The sequence below is a fragment of the Lissotriton helveticus genome, chromosome 5_1 (genome assembly GCF_964261635.1).
Source record: "Lissotriton helveticus chromosome 5_1, aLisHel1.1, whole genome shotgun sequence".
NCBI lineage: Eukaryota > Metazoa > Chordata > Amphibia > Caudata > Salamandridae > Lissotriton > Lissotriton helveticus.
In genome coordinates this window covers 1,508,761,559-1,508,782,156 of record NC_136065.1, presented here as the reverse complement: position 1 = coordinate 1,508,782,156, position 20,598 = coordinate 1,508,761,559, and the positions used below count along the sequence as shown (strand labels likewise).

Genomic DNA, 20,598 nt, shown 5'->3' with positions numbered 1-20,598 from the left:
GAGACCTATTGCATTGTAAATGCTTGTTTGTTTCAGTCTCCAAGTGCCAGCAGGGCACTGGTTGCCACAGTGCCAACTGGTTACATCCTTGAATTTCTTGTTCCAAATCCTCCTTCATGTTTCCATGTACCAATGCAGCTTACTTGCCCCAGAGCCTTTTGGGTACATCCTGCTTTTGATCCCTGAATTCCTTTACTCGATTTCTGAAGCCCTCTTCATGATTTCTTGTCCTGAGTTTCTCTCTGACTTTTTGCCTTCATGGTGCTCCTGGTAGCACAGTAAATGCCTTCAGTTGTTGCTTCATATTCTACACTATTGTCTGGGTATCTGCTCTTGACCCTTGTCTAGCCTGTATTCCTGTTATTGTTACCACGGTTTATAGCAGTCACTTACGAATTTACAGTGTGATCTCTGGACTGGTTTTCACTCTGATCGAGTAAACGACTTCAGTTGTTGCACCCAGGTCCTTTCTTAGTCTTACCTGTCTCAATGTTGTTGTCTGTCTCAGTCCACCTTCACAATGAGAATGACAGGCTCTATAACAGCAGGTCTACCAGTACATCCCTTACTTTGATCAAACCTAGTTACCCAGTGTCCTCGCTTGGTGCCTCTCTTCTTGCCTTTGCTTACCGCGAGCTCCTGTCGTGTACCTTCATGTCACTATAGTTTCTTCTTATGAGGAACCTGGCATTTTCCTTGCCTTCCTACAAGCGAATAATTACTCCCTGAATCACCTAGCCCTGCTTTTGTTCCTTGAGAGCAGTGCACTGGGAATCCACTAACCAAGACATTCGAATTTTTCCAGCAATGATACTGGAATGTCACTGTAGTAGCATAGTCCTTGCAGTAGACTTTTACCATTCTGGGCATCTGCTTTCTGGAAAGCAGCACACTGAAGAGCCACAAATAAGCATAATAGACTGGTATTAGTCAGGGCAGTGCTCCTTAGCTTTCTGCAGATCTGCCTGCCACCACTGTGGACATCCAATGCTAGGTCACTGGAACTTTCGAAAATGAGTGCACTGGACTGGTATTAACAGATGGGACACCCGTCCAATACTGTATAAAGCTTTAATTGCTCCTGGGAAAGAAAATGTCATTTGTTGCAGCAAACATTTAACATGGAAATTGGCATTATGAACTACCAACAATCTATCCATCCACAGAGGGCCGAGTATCATTAACGTGCCAACACTTTATAAAGTGTTGGTTGTAAAGCCATTTTTACTTCAATTTATCCAAAGATAAAGAGGAACACTTTCAAGATTATTTTTATCCAGTAAAGTTTATTTATATATAACAACAGTACAAAGTGAGTCCTTGGCTTGCAAAATAGGAGTGTGTCATATTTACAATAAGTACACAATAATATATTAAAATAATAACCAAACAAAAAGGCTTTTTGTCTTGAAACATTTTTAAATACTTAAAACTTATTTTTTTACATTTTTCCACAATACCTGTAAAACAACAACAAAACCAGACGATCATCCTTTAAGGAAAACAAAATGTAATTTAAGCAAACTAAAAAGAACCTATGGTACAGGTCTCCAGTGTGTAAAGAGTTAGGACAAAAGAATAAGAAAATATAGCATGGTTTAAGGTTATGATAGGGCCAAATAGCAATTTTTTACACTTGCTTTCTTTATTGATACAGCTGTAGAAAAAATAATAGACTTGACATGCTTTTTTTTGACAGTTTTTGGGTTTGGGGTAACAAGTGAAACACAGGGGATGTTGGGTACTGCACTGATATGATAAATAGTACCTGAGGCATTGGGGAGACTTGGTATTACTCAACCCTAAACATTTGCTTTGTAGAAAATTGAAAAACACACAGTTGTTTTTGCTGGTTTTGATACAGCGTGAAACAATAATGAAGGAATTCACCAGTGTTCGTGGAAACAACATACACAGTATGGAAGGCTGGAAATAAATCCAACTCACATACTTTTCCCGTGTAAAAGATAGAAGTGCAAACACCTTACGAGGGTGCCGGAGTGAGAATTAAACTGGACTGAGCATGTTCAAATACCACATTTTCAATCCATTTTTAAACACTATAATCCAAAAAGCAGCATTTGATTGGGAAAGCCCAAAAAAGATTTTTGTAAAAAGCACAGATTCACAATGGAAGCTAACTTTCTAGTATTTCAGAGGTGTTCCCTCTATACCTAATATCTCATATGCATCAAGTTGCTGTGAAGTTTTGCAAACGTCTCTCAACACGTACCCTTAAAACTTGTGTTCATGTCCTTTTGTGAAACAATTGTTCCTGAACATTCTTATCTAGAAGAATATCATGTCACATAGACTTTGTGTTTGTATGTAGAGGGATTTGGATAGCACTCCTCCTATGAGAACCCTCAACAGCTGTAGAGTGCAGAAGAACAACTGTGAGCCCACAGAGACAATTCATGATTGTTTAAAAGAGGCAAGTTATAAATTGGTGGCTAAGGGCAGGTACTGTTCTTTAAAGAGAAGGGTCTTCATTTTCTTTCTGAATTACAGAATGTAGGAGTCATTCTGATACTGATAGGGCTCTTGTTCCAGAACCTGGGCACCATGTATATTGGTCGAGATCGATGTGAATGCTGCAGCTCTAGTACCAGAGGAGACTTATAGAAGCGAGTTTGGATGTGTGAAGAACAGGATGAGGATGTACTATGAGACACAACATAGTAGGTGTAGGGAAGCTCTGTGGAAAATGTATAGACATATAGTTAAACTGGTTCTTGCCACTCTTAGAGTTATACATTGATAACAATTCTGGAGACCAAGACAACATCCCAATATCTACGATCAGCAAGGGGTCAGTACTACACCTCGGTGGATATACACACAAACCCTGCACAGATGAGGTGCATTGGTTAGCGTCTAATGAATAACCTGCCTCAAAGTTGATAATTGATATATGTATGTATATTGTATTTCTATAGCGCAAACTTAGCCAATAGGAAGTGGAGTGCTATACATAATCAAAGGAAAGCTTAAAGATGGAGAGTAATAGGAGAAGAAACTGAGCTGTGGATGGTTAGTGCATTGTGATTTAGTGTTCTTTAAAGAGGTAACTGGAACCAGCGTATTTCTAAAAATTGTACCAAAAAATGTCTTGGCAAATAAGTCCTGCCAAACCATCTATCAAATGCTCTTTGAGTTTCCAGGAACACTGGAGGGTAAGAAATATTTGGAGTTCACAACAAATGCATTTTTGCCTATTTGTGTACCCATCATTGAGGACTTGGAACGCTATCCTCTACAAAGACACGTTGCAATACCTCTTTTTAGTTAGAGGTGCATGCAGTTTCTACTTGCTACAGCATTCAACTACCATTCAGCCAAATGCCGCCAGATGGCTAATGACTAATGTACTAATGGAGGGATTTGCAACTAGGGTGTGCTAAAGCACAAATTAAATTGTTTAGCTTGCCATTTAGAGACTGTGCTGACATCACCAAACTCACTTCACAAAGTAAGTAAAACCATTTCCCTTGTGAAGGGGTGCCAATATGCGATGATCTTCTGCTGTGTTGACATGATTTCACAATGGTCAGGTGTGACAAATCTTAAACATATCTAAGAAAATACCATAATCTCTTTTAAGGAGACAGCAATAGCATTGGAGTGATATTAGCAGTTTGAAACGGTGAAACAGTGATATATTTTGGATGGAACACTTTGATCTGGATAAGTCAAATGCTGTTTTGCATATCCTTGAGAATGTGAGATAGGACATTACATTTTAAAACATGAAATGAAAAGAAATTCTAGTTTTTGTTTTCAATGGAGCAGGCTTATGTTCACTGCACTTACCTCTGCTAATCGAGAACAAATTTGGAAGGCAATGGGACATTAACTAAAACTTAGGTTAAGGTTCTGGGACATGGGCTAGACATAGTTCATGTCAGAGGGAAATAGCCTTAACACTGCAGCTCGTACCATGCTGTGCCTTTACAACATGGTACGAAACAACCAATGCGTCTTTACAACGCATTCCTTTACCACACAAGTCGTTACAGCATCTTGCTTTAGGAAAAGCGTTTTTGGACTAATTTTGGAGTTTTAAGTCCAACACTTTCCCTACTGTTGCGCAGACTGGAGTTGGATGGGAAATTATATTATTCAAAGTCCATCGCTTTCCCTAGGGCAAGTTGTTGTAATGACTTGTGTGGTAAAGGAATGTATTGTAAAGACACAATTGTGGTTTGGACCACATTGTAAAGGCATGCTTGGTAAATGTAAGGGTAGTTCCATCATATAATCCCTTTTTGATGGCCATTAAAATGCATTATGTGTATAGATGTGACCGGTTGAAAGTATGTGATCCAGTGGCTAATTTATCCACTATAGAACCTGAATTGTAGTCCAGCTTCCTCATTTTAGGTAAATATTTGATCTTGGGTATACCACTTTATCTCTTTTAAGATCAGTTCCTATATCTGCCATAATTGATAGTGCTTAGGAGCAGGGAACCCCCAATATTAAGTGCTATGTTAAAAAATTAGACATTTATTTTGACATCTTAAGGCTACAAGTTGTACAAGCAATGGAAAAAAGGCGCAACAAGTGTTCAGTTACATGTCCCTCAGCGCAAATAAATCTTGGGTATATACTGGATTCTCAGTGAGACCTTTGAAAGTATGAAGGTAGTTGATTAACTCTTCTCCAGGTAATAAATAAGACTTATCTATCACAATCCCACATGGATTCTGATTGACACCCTAAATGATTCTTTTCATCTATGAAAACATATGATGGTGAGGCTAAAGTTTGTCAGCCTTAGTCTTTTCATAAAATAGAAGTGTTTTGTTTCTATGGGATGAATCAAGGCTGGTGTTGACAAGCATTAAATTTGATGTCTGTGGAACTGGGTGACTAGCGTTCTCAATAGGCATGCTGTTATCTGGTCTAAATTTGCTGAATATTGTGTTTCTTATGGAACGAAGCCATAAGCACCAAAATCATATAGAGACACCAAACCATAATCATGATAACTTTAGTTTTTTGGCAATCACAGTTAATGGAGGAAGAACTCTAATCTTGGGGCCACATGTGCGACCATTTTTAGCGGTCATAAACGGAGAATCGAGTCATTTGCCACCGGTAAAACGCCTTTTAGCATGTACTAACCCTATTTTGCAAGTTGATAACCTATTACTGACTTATAAAATAGGGTTTGCGAGTCGGTATTAGGAAGGGGCATGCCAAGCCATCCCTTCCTAATAGCGAGTAGCAGGGGGGATGTAGATTGTTTTGCGAATGGCCACCTACTTCAAGTGGATGGTAAGCAGCAAAAATGTTTTTCAAGAGCAGGCAGTGGCCCCAAAGACCACAATCTACTCTTAAAAAATTAAACAGAAACGTTTCACTTGCCTTTTTTAAACGCATCCCGTTTTCCTTTAAGGAAAACGGGCTGCAATTTTTAAAAAGTTGATTTATTTAATAGCAAACACAGCCATGGTAGTCTGCTGTCCCCAGCAGGCCACCATCCCTGTGCTTTTAGCAATTCATAATGGGTCGCAAATTACAACCTACCTCATGAATATTGATGAGGTAGGTCAATTGTGACCCCATTAGGAATTGCATAATGTATCTGACACACACTAGTACATCGCATTTTGCAAAGGTTAGGTTGCGAGTCGCAAAAAGTCGCAATTAGAAAGTACACGTGCCCATTGGTCTTCTGTAGCTGGGACTTTCAGAGTATATGTAGAACAGTGTGGATGCTGGCGATCACACGGGTTGTATATAAAGCATGCACCCTGTGTCATAACAGTCAATACACAGAGGTGACTACAGAGCAGGCCCAATCCGTGCCAAGCTGACTGCATTACATGTTTAACCCTTTTAGAGTGCTGATAAATTGTAGGAATCGGGAAGAAAGATAACTTGTAATAATAAGTCAGACCTTTTGCGTTGGAAAAACTAGGCAACTACAGCAAAAAGAAGCCACTGACTGTTATTTTGTGCTTTGATGGGTGAAGCAAAATTGCTACGTAGCACTTTCTTTAAAGAGTCATTTCATGATGTCTTGTTGCACAAGAGACTTCATCGCCCTTGTAGGACTGATACTAAACATCATTCTGCTTTGATGAGACAGCTTCGGCACTACCATTGTTATTTAGTGAGACTTTAGGTAGCGGCACCAGCTAACGGTGTCAGAGGGATGTCGAGCTTTTCTTGACGCCTTTCCTTTGTGAGCGGGCTTTGTGGGCCAACAGCAGCTTCTTTGCAGAGAGCTGACGTACCATCCACACTACAGCCATTTGTTACCCCTTCCTCCATTGGAAACGGCGGCATGCATCTTTTGAGCCTGATTGGCAGGAAATCAGGCTACCGAGAAGTGGGGTTTGAAACAGAAACATCTTGGCTTTATAACTGTGCCAGAAGGCAGAAGGAAGGGCTATACTATAGCAACTGTTTATAAAATTGGGTGATTAATAAATTTGGAAGCGTGTGACTGGCTTTTTCAGCAAAAGAACAGTATGTATCAATACAGATTTGCTGTTTGAAGGATAGAATTGATCCAATATGCGTTCGAAGGGTAAAAGGGCTAGCGTAAGCCTTATCTTTCAAGGATAAGAGAGTCAACACAGGTACTGCACTCCTTGCACTAGACAGCCAGTTTAGGCAATGCACTCAAAACATTAGAGTGGCAGCAATTGGCATTGCCTTCAAATAATTAGCAGTCCCGTGTAGGCAATGCCATCCGAGGATGAAGGAGCAGGGGTATGCCAGTAGAGGCTTTGCTTTCTCAGGGTTAGAAAGTGAGCATAGACCATACTTTCCAAGCAGGAGAGAGCCAGGATGGGAGATGCTTTGAATGATAAGAGAACTAGAATAGACAGCATGACTGTCTCTCAACAATTAAAGAGCCAGGCTTGACCACCAAGTACCCCGGGGCCTTCCCAAGTGCCCTTCGGGTACTTCTACACTTCTTTCCCTTTTTTGTTGGGGAGCTACAAATAGATAAACTATTTTCCAAGGATCAAATTAGCGGGCCAAGTGGGCATGTCAGAACAAGAACAAGGCTTCGGAGATCTTTGCTACGTTGTCCTACAAGCTGCAGTGAAAGCACTCATCTATAAAACCCATATTCATTTTAGACATACTACTTCTCCTTCTACGTGTAGTGGGTCAGTACATTTTCAGGTGGCTTTGCGAAGCTATGTGTTCCATTTAACATACATTTGGAATATGCTGTAAACTACAGGCACCTCTTTCGAAAAGTCTTTTATCCTGATTGCTGGCAGAGGTATCATGCCGTGGAGTGGGTATTGTATTTTTTTTCATTTGTACAACAAGGGGCGTGCTTGCTTTTCTCTTTATCTCTTTAACCTTTGATGACGCAGAAATATTGGGCGTACTCTAACTATCTATATACATATTTTCTCTCTGCGTCATCAAAGAAAGTTGCTTGGAAAAATACTAGAACCAATGCTTTTGCACCGACAATCCTCCAGTGATAAATATATATAAAAAAATATGTATTGGGGAAGGGTAATATAAATATAGAAAAGGAGTTGGAGTGATGAATTTATGAATATATAAAATAGATATAGGAGGAGGTTTTAAGAATATATACTGCTGTGGGCATGTCTTACCACCTGCCCCCTAAATTATGTTAGGTATTTCTGTGAAAACACAAGGTTCTGTTTTCGTGCATCATCTAAAAAGAGATGTATTAATCTTTTTCTGCGCTTGGCAAGCCTTAGGAAGCCACCTTTGAGCTTTGGTCTTGGAGGGACTAACACTACAGAACAACTGTCTAGCTTGCACTTACAACTGGATTGCTGCAGGGAGGGCTATATATAATGTTTACCCGAATGAATATGTACAGTATAGCAGATATTTTGGCCACTTTTCAGGCAGTTTCAAAAACATTCCTGGTACTCATTTCTTCCTTATTTGTTATTTTTATTTGCTTGTATGACTGTATTAAGTTTTACTTCGTGGGTTGAGTGATCAACAACTTCTTAGTTCTTTTAACTTTCTTGAACATTAGAAAATAAAGCTGGCTACCAAACATAAATAATGTCCTTTTTTGGCTGTGATTTTTATCTTCCAGCAAAGGTGTTTGATCTAGTTCAACCCAAGGACCTTTGGTGGTGCCAAGGTCGCCTTTAATCTAAACGTTTCAAAAAAGGAACATGTCCATCAGCTTCCAGTTTTCAAATGCACATCCCCATTGCAATCTGGAGACTGCGGGTGTTGTCTACCTTATAAGTGAGTTTGCAAGCGCTCAGCATAGCTAGATGTGACTTTTCAACTCAAGGTTAGACTGCATACTCAAATTAAGACTTTGACAGCATTTCCCCCTACCTTTCCAAAACACTGTGCCCTTTGGTCATGCGTTGGTATTCAACCAGAAAGCAAAATCAAGCTTTAAAAAACAACACAGAAAAGTTGGCACTGGGAGTTTTTCCATAGGATCCATTCTCCTCTGCGACACAAGAAAAAACAGTTGTTGGCACTCAATGAGACCTCGCTGAAGAGAGAGTAGCAAACGGATCAACCCTTAAAAGCAGAAAAAGTACATAAATAGGAGTCCACTATGTCAAATCTTTCAAGTATCACTTGCTGTAAAAACTTACTGCAAGAAATCACATTGTGACTGCGACGAACAATAATTTACACGCAATAAAACAAAAACACACAAAAAAAAACCATTATAAAAAAATGAAAATCCAGCCCAGCTCTGCAGCTGGTAAAGTCCAGACCTCTCGGAAAGGTCTAATTGCACCTGTATTACCCACAATGCACCGGTTTCCCTTTAGCTCACACAAAACACAGAATGGAAAAACAAAATGGCCGAACTAGAATTTGTTGTTGAGAAGTTGTGACCTAGTCCAATCTTTGTCACTTAGTAATGGTACTTTTGTTATTGTCATGATGCCAAAAGAATCTGGATAAGAAGGGAAGCAAATTTTTCAGTATCTGTCCTTTCCGCCTTATGCCACCTTCTCCTCTCCATTCTGTGTTCTTCAGTATCGGTGAAGGGAGCACGGGTGGGTTCAGAATATAAATATGTCTATCTATATATGTATAAAGTTGCAGCAGATCAGAGGTCTTTTTCAGGGTCTTCCATACCTGTATGGGCATTCAATTCACCTTATTCCGGGCCTCTTGGTGACTAAGGAAGAGCTTTTCTCAAAACTGAAGGGACGGAAACATTGTATCCATGGCCTTCCTTCATGTAGACAGAATGCAGTAGAGTCCAAGGGAGGGAATCTGTGAGATGTAAATTGATACCTTCATGCCTTGACACTTTGGAGAAAAATAAGTGATACACTAAACCAAAATGACCTTCAGTATATTTTTTTCAAGCACAATCTCCACTAGGGACAAAAGTAGCCAAACTCTTGGACTTCCAGAGATCTCCGCCACCTCTTTCACTTCCTTGCTTGTAAAAAACAGTCAGATCCTCTGGTGGTGTCGCCATTCACTGTTGTCAGCTTGAATTAAAAAAACACACTAAACGTCTTTCCTAAACACTGAGCGTCTTTTAATTCGAGAACGAATTGTAAATTTGCAGCTTTGTTTCCAACTGGACACCACAAAACTGTTTCTGTGCAAACTTCAGTGACCGTGAACTCTACTTTAGTGCATGATCTTCCACAGCTCAACATGCACAGTGACCTCCATGTTCTTCCAAATCCGTTGCCATTTAAGTCAGTAGGAATGTGGAAGAAGCCTATGCCCCCAACAACAGATAATAAGGACAACGGAAACCAGCAAGCAATCCTCTAAATCAGGATTGGCAGTGCCTCTCATATGGAAATGAAAATAATGTCTCTCCAAAGAAGGTCTGTTTCCCAATATACACCAAAGAGGTTTCATGCGGAGCAGCAAACTTTGTATTTCTGTGAACTTTGTCAGTGGATTCCAGGGGAGTCCTGGTTACCCTTTTTACAATGCTCCACTGTTCTTTCCATGGGAATAAGGACCAAAAAATGACGCCAGCAAACGGATTACGATCCAGATCATGAGGCACAGATCGTTGGATAACAAAACAGCATGAAGATTTGTTCCCTCCCTTTTTCAGCTGGACCCTCTTTCTTTTCCCTTGACTGTTTTCTCTTTCCATAGCCCTGTTGATGGCAATGTTCCTGAGGTGGTTGGTGGCTCCCTCTCAGCTCTCAACAGCCATGGCAACAATCAGCTGCTCGACTTTGTAGGCCAGCCGCTGTCGGCACGCCTGCTCATCCTGCTGCAGAGCTCCAATCAGCTGCAAGAAATAAGACGGACATGTGATCAGAAGGTGGTCAAAGAGAGGTAGGGAAGAGGGTACAGAGGAGAGCGGAGGGCATAGGGAGGGATAAAGTGCACTCTAATGCTATGCATTTGTTCTTGGCTTTATCACTATTATTTAATTGTTGATACAAATGTAAGGTGGGTATGTCTGTTAACTGGGCCCTTTACACGCTTTGAATTTTTTTTAAACTGTCTCTTTTCCAATAAAAAAAACAAAAACGTATTTCCTGTTTGATGACAAACAAGAAAACTGCTCAATGTACAAAATCACTCGGTTCCCCTTTTATTATATCCCAGAAAGGAGTATGTCTTCAGCACAGCATGTGAAACTCTGACGCTACAGCCATGGCTGAGATTCTCTGTTGTTTAAAAAGACTTTGTGGAAAACACTATTGTTTTAGTTTGCAAACTAATTGTTTTTAAAGTGTACATGTTAGCCTTGGATCCATGATGCTATAATTGGTCTGGGGCCACATGTGCAAAAGGTTTTAGGGGTCGCAAATGGAGAATCGGGCCCTTTGTGACTGGTAAATAGCCTTCTGACATGTACTAACTCTTTTTAGTAACCTATTACTGAATTACAAAATAGGGTCTGCCAGTCACTATTACGAAGGGGCATGTTAAGGGCGTCCCTTCCTAATAGCTAGTCTCAGGGGGATGTATGAATGCTATGCGACAGAAATGCGATCGCAAAACGCAAAACATTCGCAGTTTACCACCAACTCCAAGTTGGTGGTAACCTATTTGCAAATAGAAAGGGGTCTCCAAGGGGTTTGCTCTCAAAAAATGAACAGAAAACTTTTCATTTTTGTTTTTGAAATGCATTCCGTTTTCCTTCATGGAAAATCGACTGCATTTCCCCCCTAACAAAATGCTTTATTGAAAAAGCAATCACAGATATGGTGGTCTGCAGACTACCGTCCCTGTAATTTTGGGCATTACTAATGGGTTGCAACTTGTGACCTGTCTCATGAATATTGATGAGGCAGGTCTATTTGCGACCCACTGGGAATCTCAGGCAGTGTCAAACACACTGTTGTACATTGCAGTTTGCGACTATGTCATTGTGAGTAGCAAAATGTCACAATTAGGAACTCACAAAATGTAGTGATCGTGCATGTGACCTTTAGTCTGCTACGGACATGGGTGTGCTCCAGGTATCAGATCTCACAGACGCAAGTCAGTGCTGTCTACATCCTATCCACGTTCGACATTCTAAGACTCCCACGTAGATACGGGAGGACCAGATCCATGGCAGGTTTGCGGAATATCAATATAAGATATATTTCTTTGTAATGAAACACAATCGAATTTTTTCCTAGACAGCGGTTTCCCCGAACATCTTGTGCGGCTGGACCTATGATGGACATCTCTGGTTTAAAATCTAGGAACACCTTGAGAGCAATTTAACTGGAAAAATACAAAGAAAATCTTCCCCCTAAATAACTGTCATAACATTTTCTCGAAATGCCTTGTGATGGGTGTTCGACCCTGTGACCACCTTACTTGATGTTGCATTCCTTTGAAACCTTGCAAAGGTACCCTTAAAAGATTTACCATCCCACTTTGCAATGAAAAACTATTGAAGTGTAGTGGACTTTATGAAGGTGGAACAAAAACGAGGAGACAAATAGCAAGGCTAGACCACAACAAAAGCCAACCATAAAAAATCCCTGCGGTAGTTCGCCATTGTCCTTATATCCAGGGAGATTGTTCTGTAGTGATCGAAGCCTCTTTAGGCATATTTTTGCTATCTCAGTCTTAAACGGGGGAACACATCAGGAATGGATATGTAAGGTTTGTCCGAAACGTGGATCAAACAGCAGGGATCCCCAAGTTTAGTGTATAGGCAAGCTGGTTCTCTGCAAATGTGTGCTGGGACAACGTCGTACCACCCGCCACTTTTTATAAAAATGTAGAAACCATTTAAAGGGTTGTTTTGGAGGTAGGCAAATTATAGGCTGCTCTAGAGATGCCATTTGGTTTTAAGGTTTTTCTAAGGACTTTTAGGGCTTCTGAGATGCCCGAGGTGAATATTTTTTTTTTTTTTTAAAAGACTTCTCTAGACTTTGACACTATTTCTTTGACACTGATTTTTCTGCACATTTTGGAGCCCCACAGAACACATGTAGCACAGCCAGAGCAATAGCTCTCATTGTTCTTGGGCCCAGGCCTTGAGAGGGTTGTGACCCATCTGGGGCCAAAGAGGGACCAAATAGCAGGAAGTCCCTTTTATGCAACCAGGTTTGTATAAATATTTGCAATTGTGAATTTAATTTGTGTTGCATAGAACAGGAATCTGCCCAATTCATCGGTTTTTCGTGAGACTAGGAGGGTTTTAATAGCGACTTAGCAGTTTCTTGCCTTGTGACCTGTAGGTATTCTGCCACATCACAGATCTGAATGAGCCATTGAATATATTTAATTCATTAACTGATTCCTCCATACATTTATGCAGTCATATAAACATGCTATTATGAATACGTTAATAAATGTTAACTCAACTGTACACATTGAAGGTGCTGGTATATTATCTCAACCATGAGCAACAAATCTAATTAATTAGTTGTCAAACACTCACTAAAAGTAACGTCAATGTCCATTCACTGCAGGTATTATTTGGTAATGGGCCTTTCTATTAATAACCAACTTTATTGCACTCATTTGATTGATTGGAATCCATGGCCTGTTGGTTTCACGCACAGATCCCTATAGCAGCCGCAATACCCAGCAGTCGCGACGACTGATTCTGGTGGCACTGCAAGTACAATACAGGTGAGACAACACCTTCCTTCTGGTTCCTTTCCGACACCTCGTCGCCAGCACAATTCTTCATGTCTCATTTACCTTGCGAGCTACGAGTTTTTGAAAGCTCGAGCTGCTACATGTAATTAATGCACGAAAATCACTCACTTCGTTCTGGAGTAATTACGAAAATATGTTCTACTTACATTCAAAATTAAGGGGGCGGAACAAATGGAGGAAGGCTTCAGCAATAGAAAAAGGGTCTCGCTTTGCCATATTTCTCTGCTAACTGGCAGGAATGTGGGGGGGTGGCTCGTGAATGAGGAGGGATCGGTTATGGTATGTGCCGGCTTCACCCTAAATGCGTAACCACATTTAAATAAAACTTAGGGTTACCGAGTTCATGTATCCCTCTTAGTACAGGTTTTGCTCTTTTTTAAATCTGGATTGATTTCGGAGTTCAAAAGATCTCTTAGAATTATACGCCTATACCTAACCTTCTGTACTCCGTTCTACAATTATTGTAAAATTTCTTGAAAGGTATAAGTGATATGGGCTGATAGAGGGGGTGCAGGCCAAAACTTTAAAGATTCAAATCTTTGCTACATTCAGGCTGCACCACTGATTAAGAAGAATTATCATAGGTTTCACAGGATCACGTGACCTGACAGATAACATTTGTAGTTTGTGGAAAATCCATTATGAGGAAGTAATCAAATAGTGGGAGCGCGATTTAGACCACAATTTAAAAAAAGATTGTCCACATTTTCTTCTTAATGCTACACAAAAATGTTACAATGAAGCTTGGAGTTGTCACTACCTGTCTGTAACTATCGTATCTCCGACAAACTTTTCACGGGCTTTTACCTTTAAGGGGTAAGCATGAAAGGACTTTCTTAGCCCACTTCTATGTTTATAACTTGTGTCTGTGACAATTAGGTGACAGCCGGGAATGAGCATCCTACCTGCACCCCAGCTACTGTTATTAAAGCGAATTTTCTGTAATGTGCCAAAATACTGCGTTTCAAAGAGCTGGGTTAACCGCTGATACTAAAACCTAGATCAATGGTACTCTTTCTTCAACAATAAGAATGGATAGCTGACCAATTGCTGCTGAAATCTTCTGTGAAGTACATATCGCCCTGATTCACTGTCTGAAACTTTGAGCTTGATAAACTGAGACAACCTTCCACTGGGCAATGGTAAATTCATTTGGACGTATGTAAACCATTTTGGTAAAATGCTGTAAAAGTACCAAATTACTGCAATTGCTTATTTGGAGGGAGGGCATTTGTGAGGACACCACTCATGAACACATTTCATTCTGTACTGGGCTTGACAGCGGAGAGACAAGACAGATTAGCTAACTCTCTGTGCTGTGGCGCTGGACCGCCAACCAGAAACAACCTCAAATAAATAATAAGACGATTGAATGTTGTAGGTTGAAGGGTAATCGCCAGCCTGTCTCCGGATGGCTAGGCAAACTCATTTCATTACATCCCAAGATCCTCAAGTTGCACCCCTTCAACAAGGAGAAGGGTGCATTTTCCAAAACAGATGAAGTGAGTACAGATTGCGCCATTCCCTAAAGACTATCACAGTTGTTGCCGACAGACATAGATAAAATGAGGCATAGCATTTAACGATCCAAGATGTAAGCAGAAAATACAGTAAACTGAGAGCTGACTAGGTGCCAGAGAGATCTATGCTGCTCCGGGAATGGGATTACGGGAGGGACCAACATATCTAAGCTTCTCCTTGATAGCCACAACCCGCAATGGACCCTCTGAGGAGAAAGTGGTTCTTACCTCCTGGCTGTATTTACTGATGTATGAGTAGATCTCATTGAGTGCACTCAGCATGTTGAACTCGATCGCGTGCATGCGCGACTGCTCTGCCAGATACGCATTCATGTCTTGGTCACTGATGGCCGGCAGCTTGGCAATATCTGCGTAATATCTGTGGGAGATGAAAGGACGAGGCATGAAAAACAGCACGATACAGGTAATGTATACCTCTGACCGGTAGAGACTCTGCCCCCTCCCCATTTGTAGTCAGTAGTTTGTTTTCCATTCATAAGTTATTGTATTTAATCCTTTCTCATCTGTAAAATGTGGCTGTGCTCTCAGCGCTACTCATTTCCCTGCTGGAACATGAGAGTCGGATATTAACAAAAGTCAAAATGTGGTACTTTTACATTCTGAACGGTATTAGGTAAACACTTCCGATGTAATATGCTGTAGAAAAGAAAAATTCTTCAGAATCATCTTCAAATCACACATCTGCCGTCCTTTATAAAGAGACGTCACCCAGAATCAAGGCACAATTTGGACCTGTGGGTTTGCAAATTCCTGATGGGGACTACTGACATTCTAATGTCTACCGCTCCGGCTGTTCTCTGCTACTGTTTTTCTTTTACTCACAAGAACATATGGTAATTTGAGGTTAACCACCCCCACTCAAGCTTTTTTACTCTCAAATCAAGTTAGCACCATCGCAGCTCGCGAGGAGCCCCAGGTAGGGCAAAGCACGTCTGTGGCTGTTAAGCCTTTTTTATCTGACAGCTGGCTCTAGATTTAGAAGGTGACATTGTTCTGAGCATCTGCTTGGGATCAGTGATACAAAATTCTGTGCTCTCGTTGAATATTTTCATGTGTGATGGTTGTGCCTGAGATTTGATTCTGGGACTAGGCCATCAACAAAGGGCCACACAAGTGCTGCTGTGTTGATGGCTGTACTACACGTTAACATGTAGTACGTGCAGGAGCGGCTCTAGGCTCATGGCGGCCCTGGGCAGGGAGCGTAGGTAGGGGGCCCCGGAAGAGGGGTTCCGAGTGGGGTGGAGCCCCCCCCGGAGCTCAGGAACTAGGAGGAACGCAGGCGCGGAGGCCAGTGAAGAGGGGGGGACCGGGGTCAGGGTGTTTGTAAGTGGAACAGAGCCAGGGGCCGCCAAATCCCTGCCAGGGACCGCCACGCAAATATGTATCCACCCTCAGAGGATTATTATATTAAGGATATATATTGGTGTGGAGGCCCCTGGAGTTTTGTGGCCCTGTGCAGGTGCACAGCTTGCACATGCCTAAGGCCGCCCCTGGTACGTGGACATCGCAATGGATGGTACTATAACTGACTTTAAATTGAGATTATTCGAACTTGGTATGCACCTGCCAGGGACGCTCCTGGAGAGATGCCAGTCGCACTGTGATGTGGAAACTGATCTATGAACTTACGGATTAGCGATAATGCCTGCCACACTGTCCGCCTACAGCTAGTAGGCTCTGGAATTATACCATCCTCTTCTTTGAATCAATGTCACCCCCACACCGATCTCTTTGGAATGGCTTCACTGAGTGAAGATTCCATACTCCCCAAGTTCAAAATGGCCTTGCTGCGGCTCACCTTTCCACCCAGCTCTTGTAGCTGGGGATGTCCTTGGCGTAGAGCAGTTTGTTTGACGGGGAGTCCTTGCCGAGGCGGTGTTCAGACGTCGAGCAGGAGTCCATGAAGGTCTGGGCCACCACCGAGAGGCAGGCGTCCGTAATGCTGCCTTTATGGATGTCAAACACAAACTGGGGGTTCTTGATGACGTTTACCCAGAACCTCAGCGGTAAGCTGTCAGGGAGAAAGAAACAAAACACGTCAGCCATTAGACAAAATGAGCATCAGCCAAGACTAGGATGGGACGCATTGGATTATGGATTATGTCAGCCAGGACCAGAGCAGGGCAAGGGTCCTCATAGGCAACTGCAGCGTGTCGAGGGGCTCAGGGCAAAAAGGTCAAGCTCACCGGAGGGTGGCACTGGACACCCCTGCTTGAATCACTGGACATAAAGCTGCAACTGGTTGCATCTTATTAAAGGGGTTGAGCCCCCCAAATGCCACACACTCATGTTAAACATTTTTAACGCAAACATCAGCATCTACACTCCGAAAAGAGACACCAGTTGGCTTATAGACTACACAAGTGCAAAAGCCTCTCAACATGACACCTGTCTTTGATACTGAACACTTGAAAACGTTGGGTAAAAGTGGAAAGGAATTATTGCAAACTAGAACAAGGTGGGAGCTTTCTCCGATGCCAAATCACCAGCCTTGATAATGCTGGAAGACAATAAAATGAACCTAAACTGAGGAGGTATTAACTGGCAATAGCATCCAGGATAGGAACGCTGGGAAGAGGACAGCTCTATTCTTTCCTGGAACCGCTTCAGCCTCTGCCTCTGAGGCAGCCATTTCACACACAGCTATTCAGGATACTCCCCTTGTTTTAGTGGAGAAATAAATAAAAATAAAAGTAAAGAAGTAAAAAAGATAAACAAGCTGAGGTATTTTTTTCCCTACTTTCTTTGGTTGATTCAGCTTCGCTAGTATAAGAATCAAACAGAGGAGCCCAGACACCCATGCTTGGGGACAGTGGGAGGATGGAGTTTTTTCCGACCTTTTATTCTCCTCTCCTGCAGAGCTCTCCATTTTGGTTGGATTAGGTGCTCATAGGCCTATTGCCCTTACCTGCAAGTCAATAACTGCTTCTAATAACCTCCTCTCGGTATATGCTGCAGGAAGGGTCATTAACAGCTCTTACGGCCTGCGGTTGCCGGCTGTAGCACTTATTCATTTTATAAACAGATGTTTTGTAATCTTATAGTATCATATATGGACTTCTGCGATATCTTGAGGGACTTTATAGCTGTATCAACCCTCTATGGTATGCTTGGGGTTCTACTGCCATCCTTTTTCTACTACATCTGGCATCAATTGTTTAAGTGCTTTTTCAACACCACTAGGGTTGACTCAGCCCTTCTAAGGGTAATCACTTTAGTACAAATTACTAACGCTTATTATCAAAAGGAAAAAACACAGAGTGCTTTATACATAATTGTCAGTATCACTGCGAGGATGCCTGCCTCCTTACCAGTTGCTCTTCCAGGTGTGCCGCACATCTGTGTCATGGATTGTGTGCTTGTCCGCTTGCTCATCCAGAAAGTCAAACATGTACTTGATGGCAAGCGGCAGGGCACTGCCCCGGTGCACCGTGCTGAAGAGTGTCTCAAACAGGTCATCCACAAACTTCTGCAGCGTACCCTATGGAGGAAAAGACAAGCAGCTGTGAGGGCAAAGCCACCCAGGTCCAGTAGAAGCATTGGAACCCGAAGTAAAAGGACAGCTCAGTCATCCCAACCCAGGCAAATGGGCTATATGTGATACTTCTTTTAAGTAAGGCTAATGGTGCCATTGACGACTGCCATGGATTGGCTTGAACTAGCATAAACCCCGAACCCAGCAATGGACTACTGCATTCGTGCCACAGCATGCATGAAACGAAGAAGGCAAAGCAGTGTTCCGGCGGGCTGTCCAGGCGCTCCCTGAGATCTTGCATGAGATGCGCTTGACCCCAGTTACACAGTTGGCTAAGACTTGGCCACATGAAATCTGCATATTACGTAAGCAGTTTAGGAGGTGAAGTGATCTCACCCACTTTAAACAATTGTGGAATTTATGGCAAAACAGTGTCAATCGTTTCCATCATGTTGATACCTTTGCTTTTGGGAGGCAAGCCCTCATTGGTTAGCATCAATTGCTTAAAATAATTTCATCTATCTGTCAAAACCCCCACATTCCAAAAAAGCAAATCCTGGCCAGTTTACCAGAGATAGCTGCATTTACATTGCAATTCTGCCTCTGCTCTGATGTGTTCTCTGCTCATGTTAAAAAGTTAATTTACAAACAGTGTCACTCGTATACATAGAATGAGCCATCTTGTTTGTTGTAAACAACTGCGATAGCGACTAAGAGGCAACATTTACAGTCTTCTTAAAGCAGCTCTGATCTGGGTCTGCTGTCAGGTGACTTGAAAGAGTATTTCAAAATGCAACTTTAAATGCCACCGTTGGGCTCCCAGGGAGGAGCTTGCTTTAACCTGCTGGATTGAGATAACCATATTTTAATTTGTTCTTGGCAGAGATGTGGTCTTGTGGCTACCCCATCAGCTGCCAGATTGAGAGATTGGCTTCGAATTTCACCATCCATCTTCACATGATCACAATATGTAATTGAGGTCAAGTCACTGTCTTTTTCAGTCTCCATTTCCTAATCTATCGTTCTAGACCAAGTGGCACAATGATTTAAATGCTAAGCAACATCAGCAAAATCTCGGGAATAAATGGTTCTCAAAAGAACTGGTTCACAGGAAGTGCCAGAAAAGAGTTTTTGAAAAATTGTGTGAAAAGGAAATCTTCTCCTTGCACAAACTCACACATGGACTCTGTTGTTTCCCTGTCTTCCGCAGACGAAACAAGCTGGCTTATAAACGTGCATAAATGAAGTGATAATTTGAGCAATCAACTTGTTATGGTATATCACAAAATTACAGTCTTTCCATCGACCTCATCTAAGTTCGCCACAAACCTAAGCTGAGCAACAAACTCTTGCAATTTAGGTTGCCTTTTAAATACCACCTCCCTTGTTTACCTCATGTTTATATAAAAGTTTGAGGAATCACTGTATCAAGTATTATACAATTTAGCAATTGTGAGTCGGTGTTAATGGCTGAAGGCCAGTATTCGTTGTGTAAAATTATTATACATGTGCCTATTCTGCCAAGGTGTTTCTTGAATTTGATAAAACTAACTCTCGTCTCCCTATACCAGGCACACATTCAGTATGAAACTTCATTTGGGGCAGAGCTCTCTTGTCAAACATATTAACTTACCTTCGTAGCAAGCAACCTGGTCAAGTAGATTTCCGACACCATCTTGCTCCCACGGTCTCCCTCTTTCTGGTCCCCGTGTTCATGGTTTTTCACTAAGTGCCAGACTTTCACCCCACTCTCCAGGTCTGGCGTGATCATGGGAGCCCGAGAGCGCAGGCTATCGGGGCTTCCTGTGTACCGAAATGTAGAATCTGAAAACCAAAGATAAAGAGAACCACTCAGCCCACATCAACCAACCGGAGGTGAGGAGGAAAAGGGTGAGAGGCGCACACCTGACATTATGTGATCCTCTATCCACGCTTCCCCTTAGGGCTTCCTTCCATCACTGGTAAAACAAAAAGAAACATGTGTCTGCTACACTGCCCCGCCTTCCACACGACTTTCTCATAAAGAAACAAAATGCTCCTGTATCTAACAGGGCTCTTCCAGGTTTCCTCTCGCCCCACAGAGATTGCTGCCTTTTACTGTCATTACAAGAAAGCGAGGTGCAGCGGAGTTCGGCACAGCAGCTACTCATTCTGAATGAGTGCTTCGATGGTCCCATCTGCCTGCCCTCTGCTTCCCTCAGATCACAGTGACCTCAACAAGGTGTAGGAATAAGCAAGAAGATGGGGAGAGGAGACAGAGAGCGGCAGTGACAGCTGTGAGGTGCAGATACCTATTTTCGTAGGTATTCCATTAAAATATTGCTGTGAACTGCTGTTATGGTATTCCAGAGGGTGTTAACCTTATCAATGCACCGCCAGCTACCAATATTATGCAAAACAGAAGCATCTTATCTGGAGCCACTAACCTTTCAGTTCTACACTGAGTGCTAGTTCAGGCTACAACTGTAAACACCCCTACACACTATACATTTTTTTAAAGAGGTGAATACATACGACTGAATT

The 20,598-nt window shown here is 42.0% G+C and overlaps 1 protein-coding gene across 1 annotated transcript in view; it reads right to left on the bottom strand.

Moving 5' to 3' along the window:
• Positions 1 to 1,266: 1,266 nt before the first annotated feature.
• The window catches only part of PLXNA2 (plexin A2), a 561,219-nt gene continuing 541,887 nt past the window's right edge, over positions 1,267 to 20,598 (bottom strand). The window contains exons 28-32 of the mRNA XM_078644504.1: positions 19,709 to 19,899; positions 17,912 to 18,081; positions 16,399 to 16,611; positions 14,808 to 14,958; positions 1,267 to 10,228 (exon numbers count right to left, since the gene is read on the bottom strand). Coding sequence (XP_078500630.1) covers positions 10,133 to 10,228; positions 14,808 to 14,958; positions 16,399 to 16,611; positions 17,912 to 18,081; positions 19,709 to 19,899 — 821 coding nt within the window. The 3' untranslated portion in view covers positions 1,267 to 10,132. The remainder of the gene's footprint in view (positions 10,229 to 14,807; positions 14,959 to 16,398; positions 16,612 to 17,911; positions 18,082 to 19,708; positions 19,900 to 20,598) is intronic.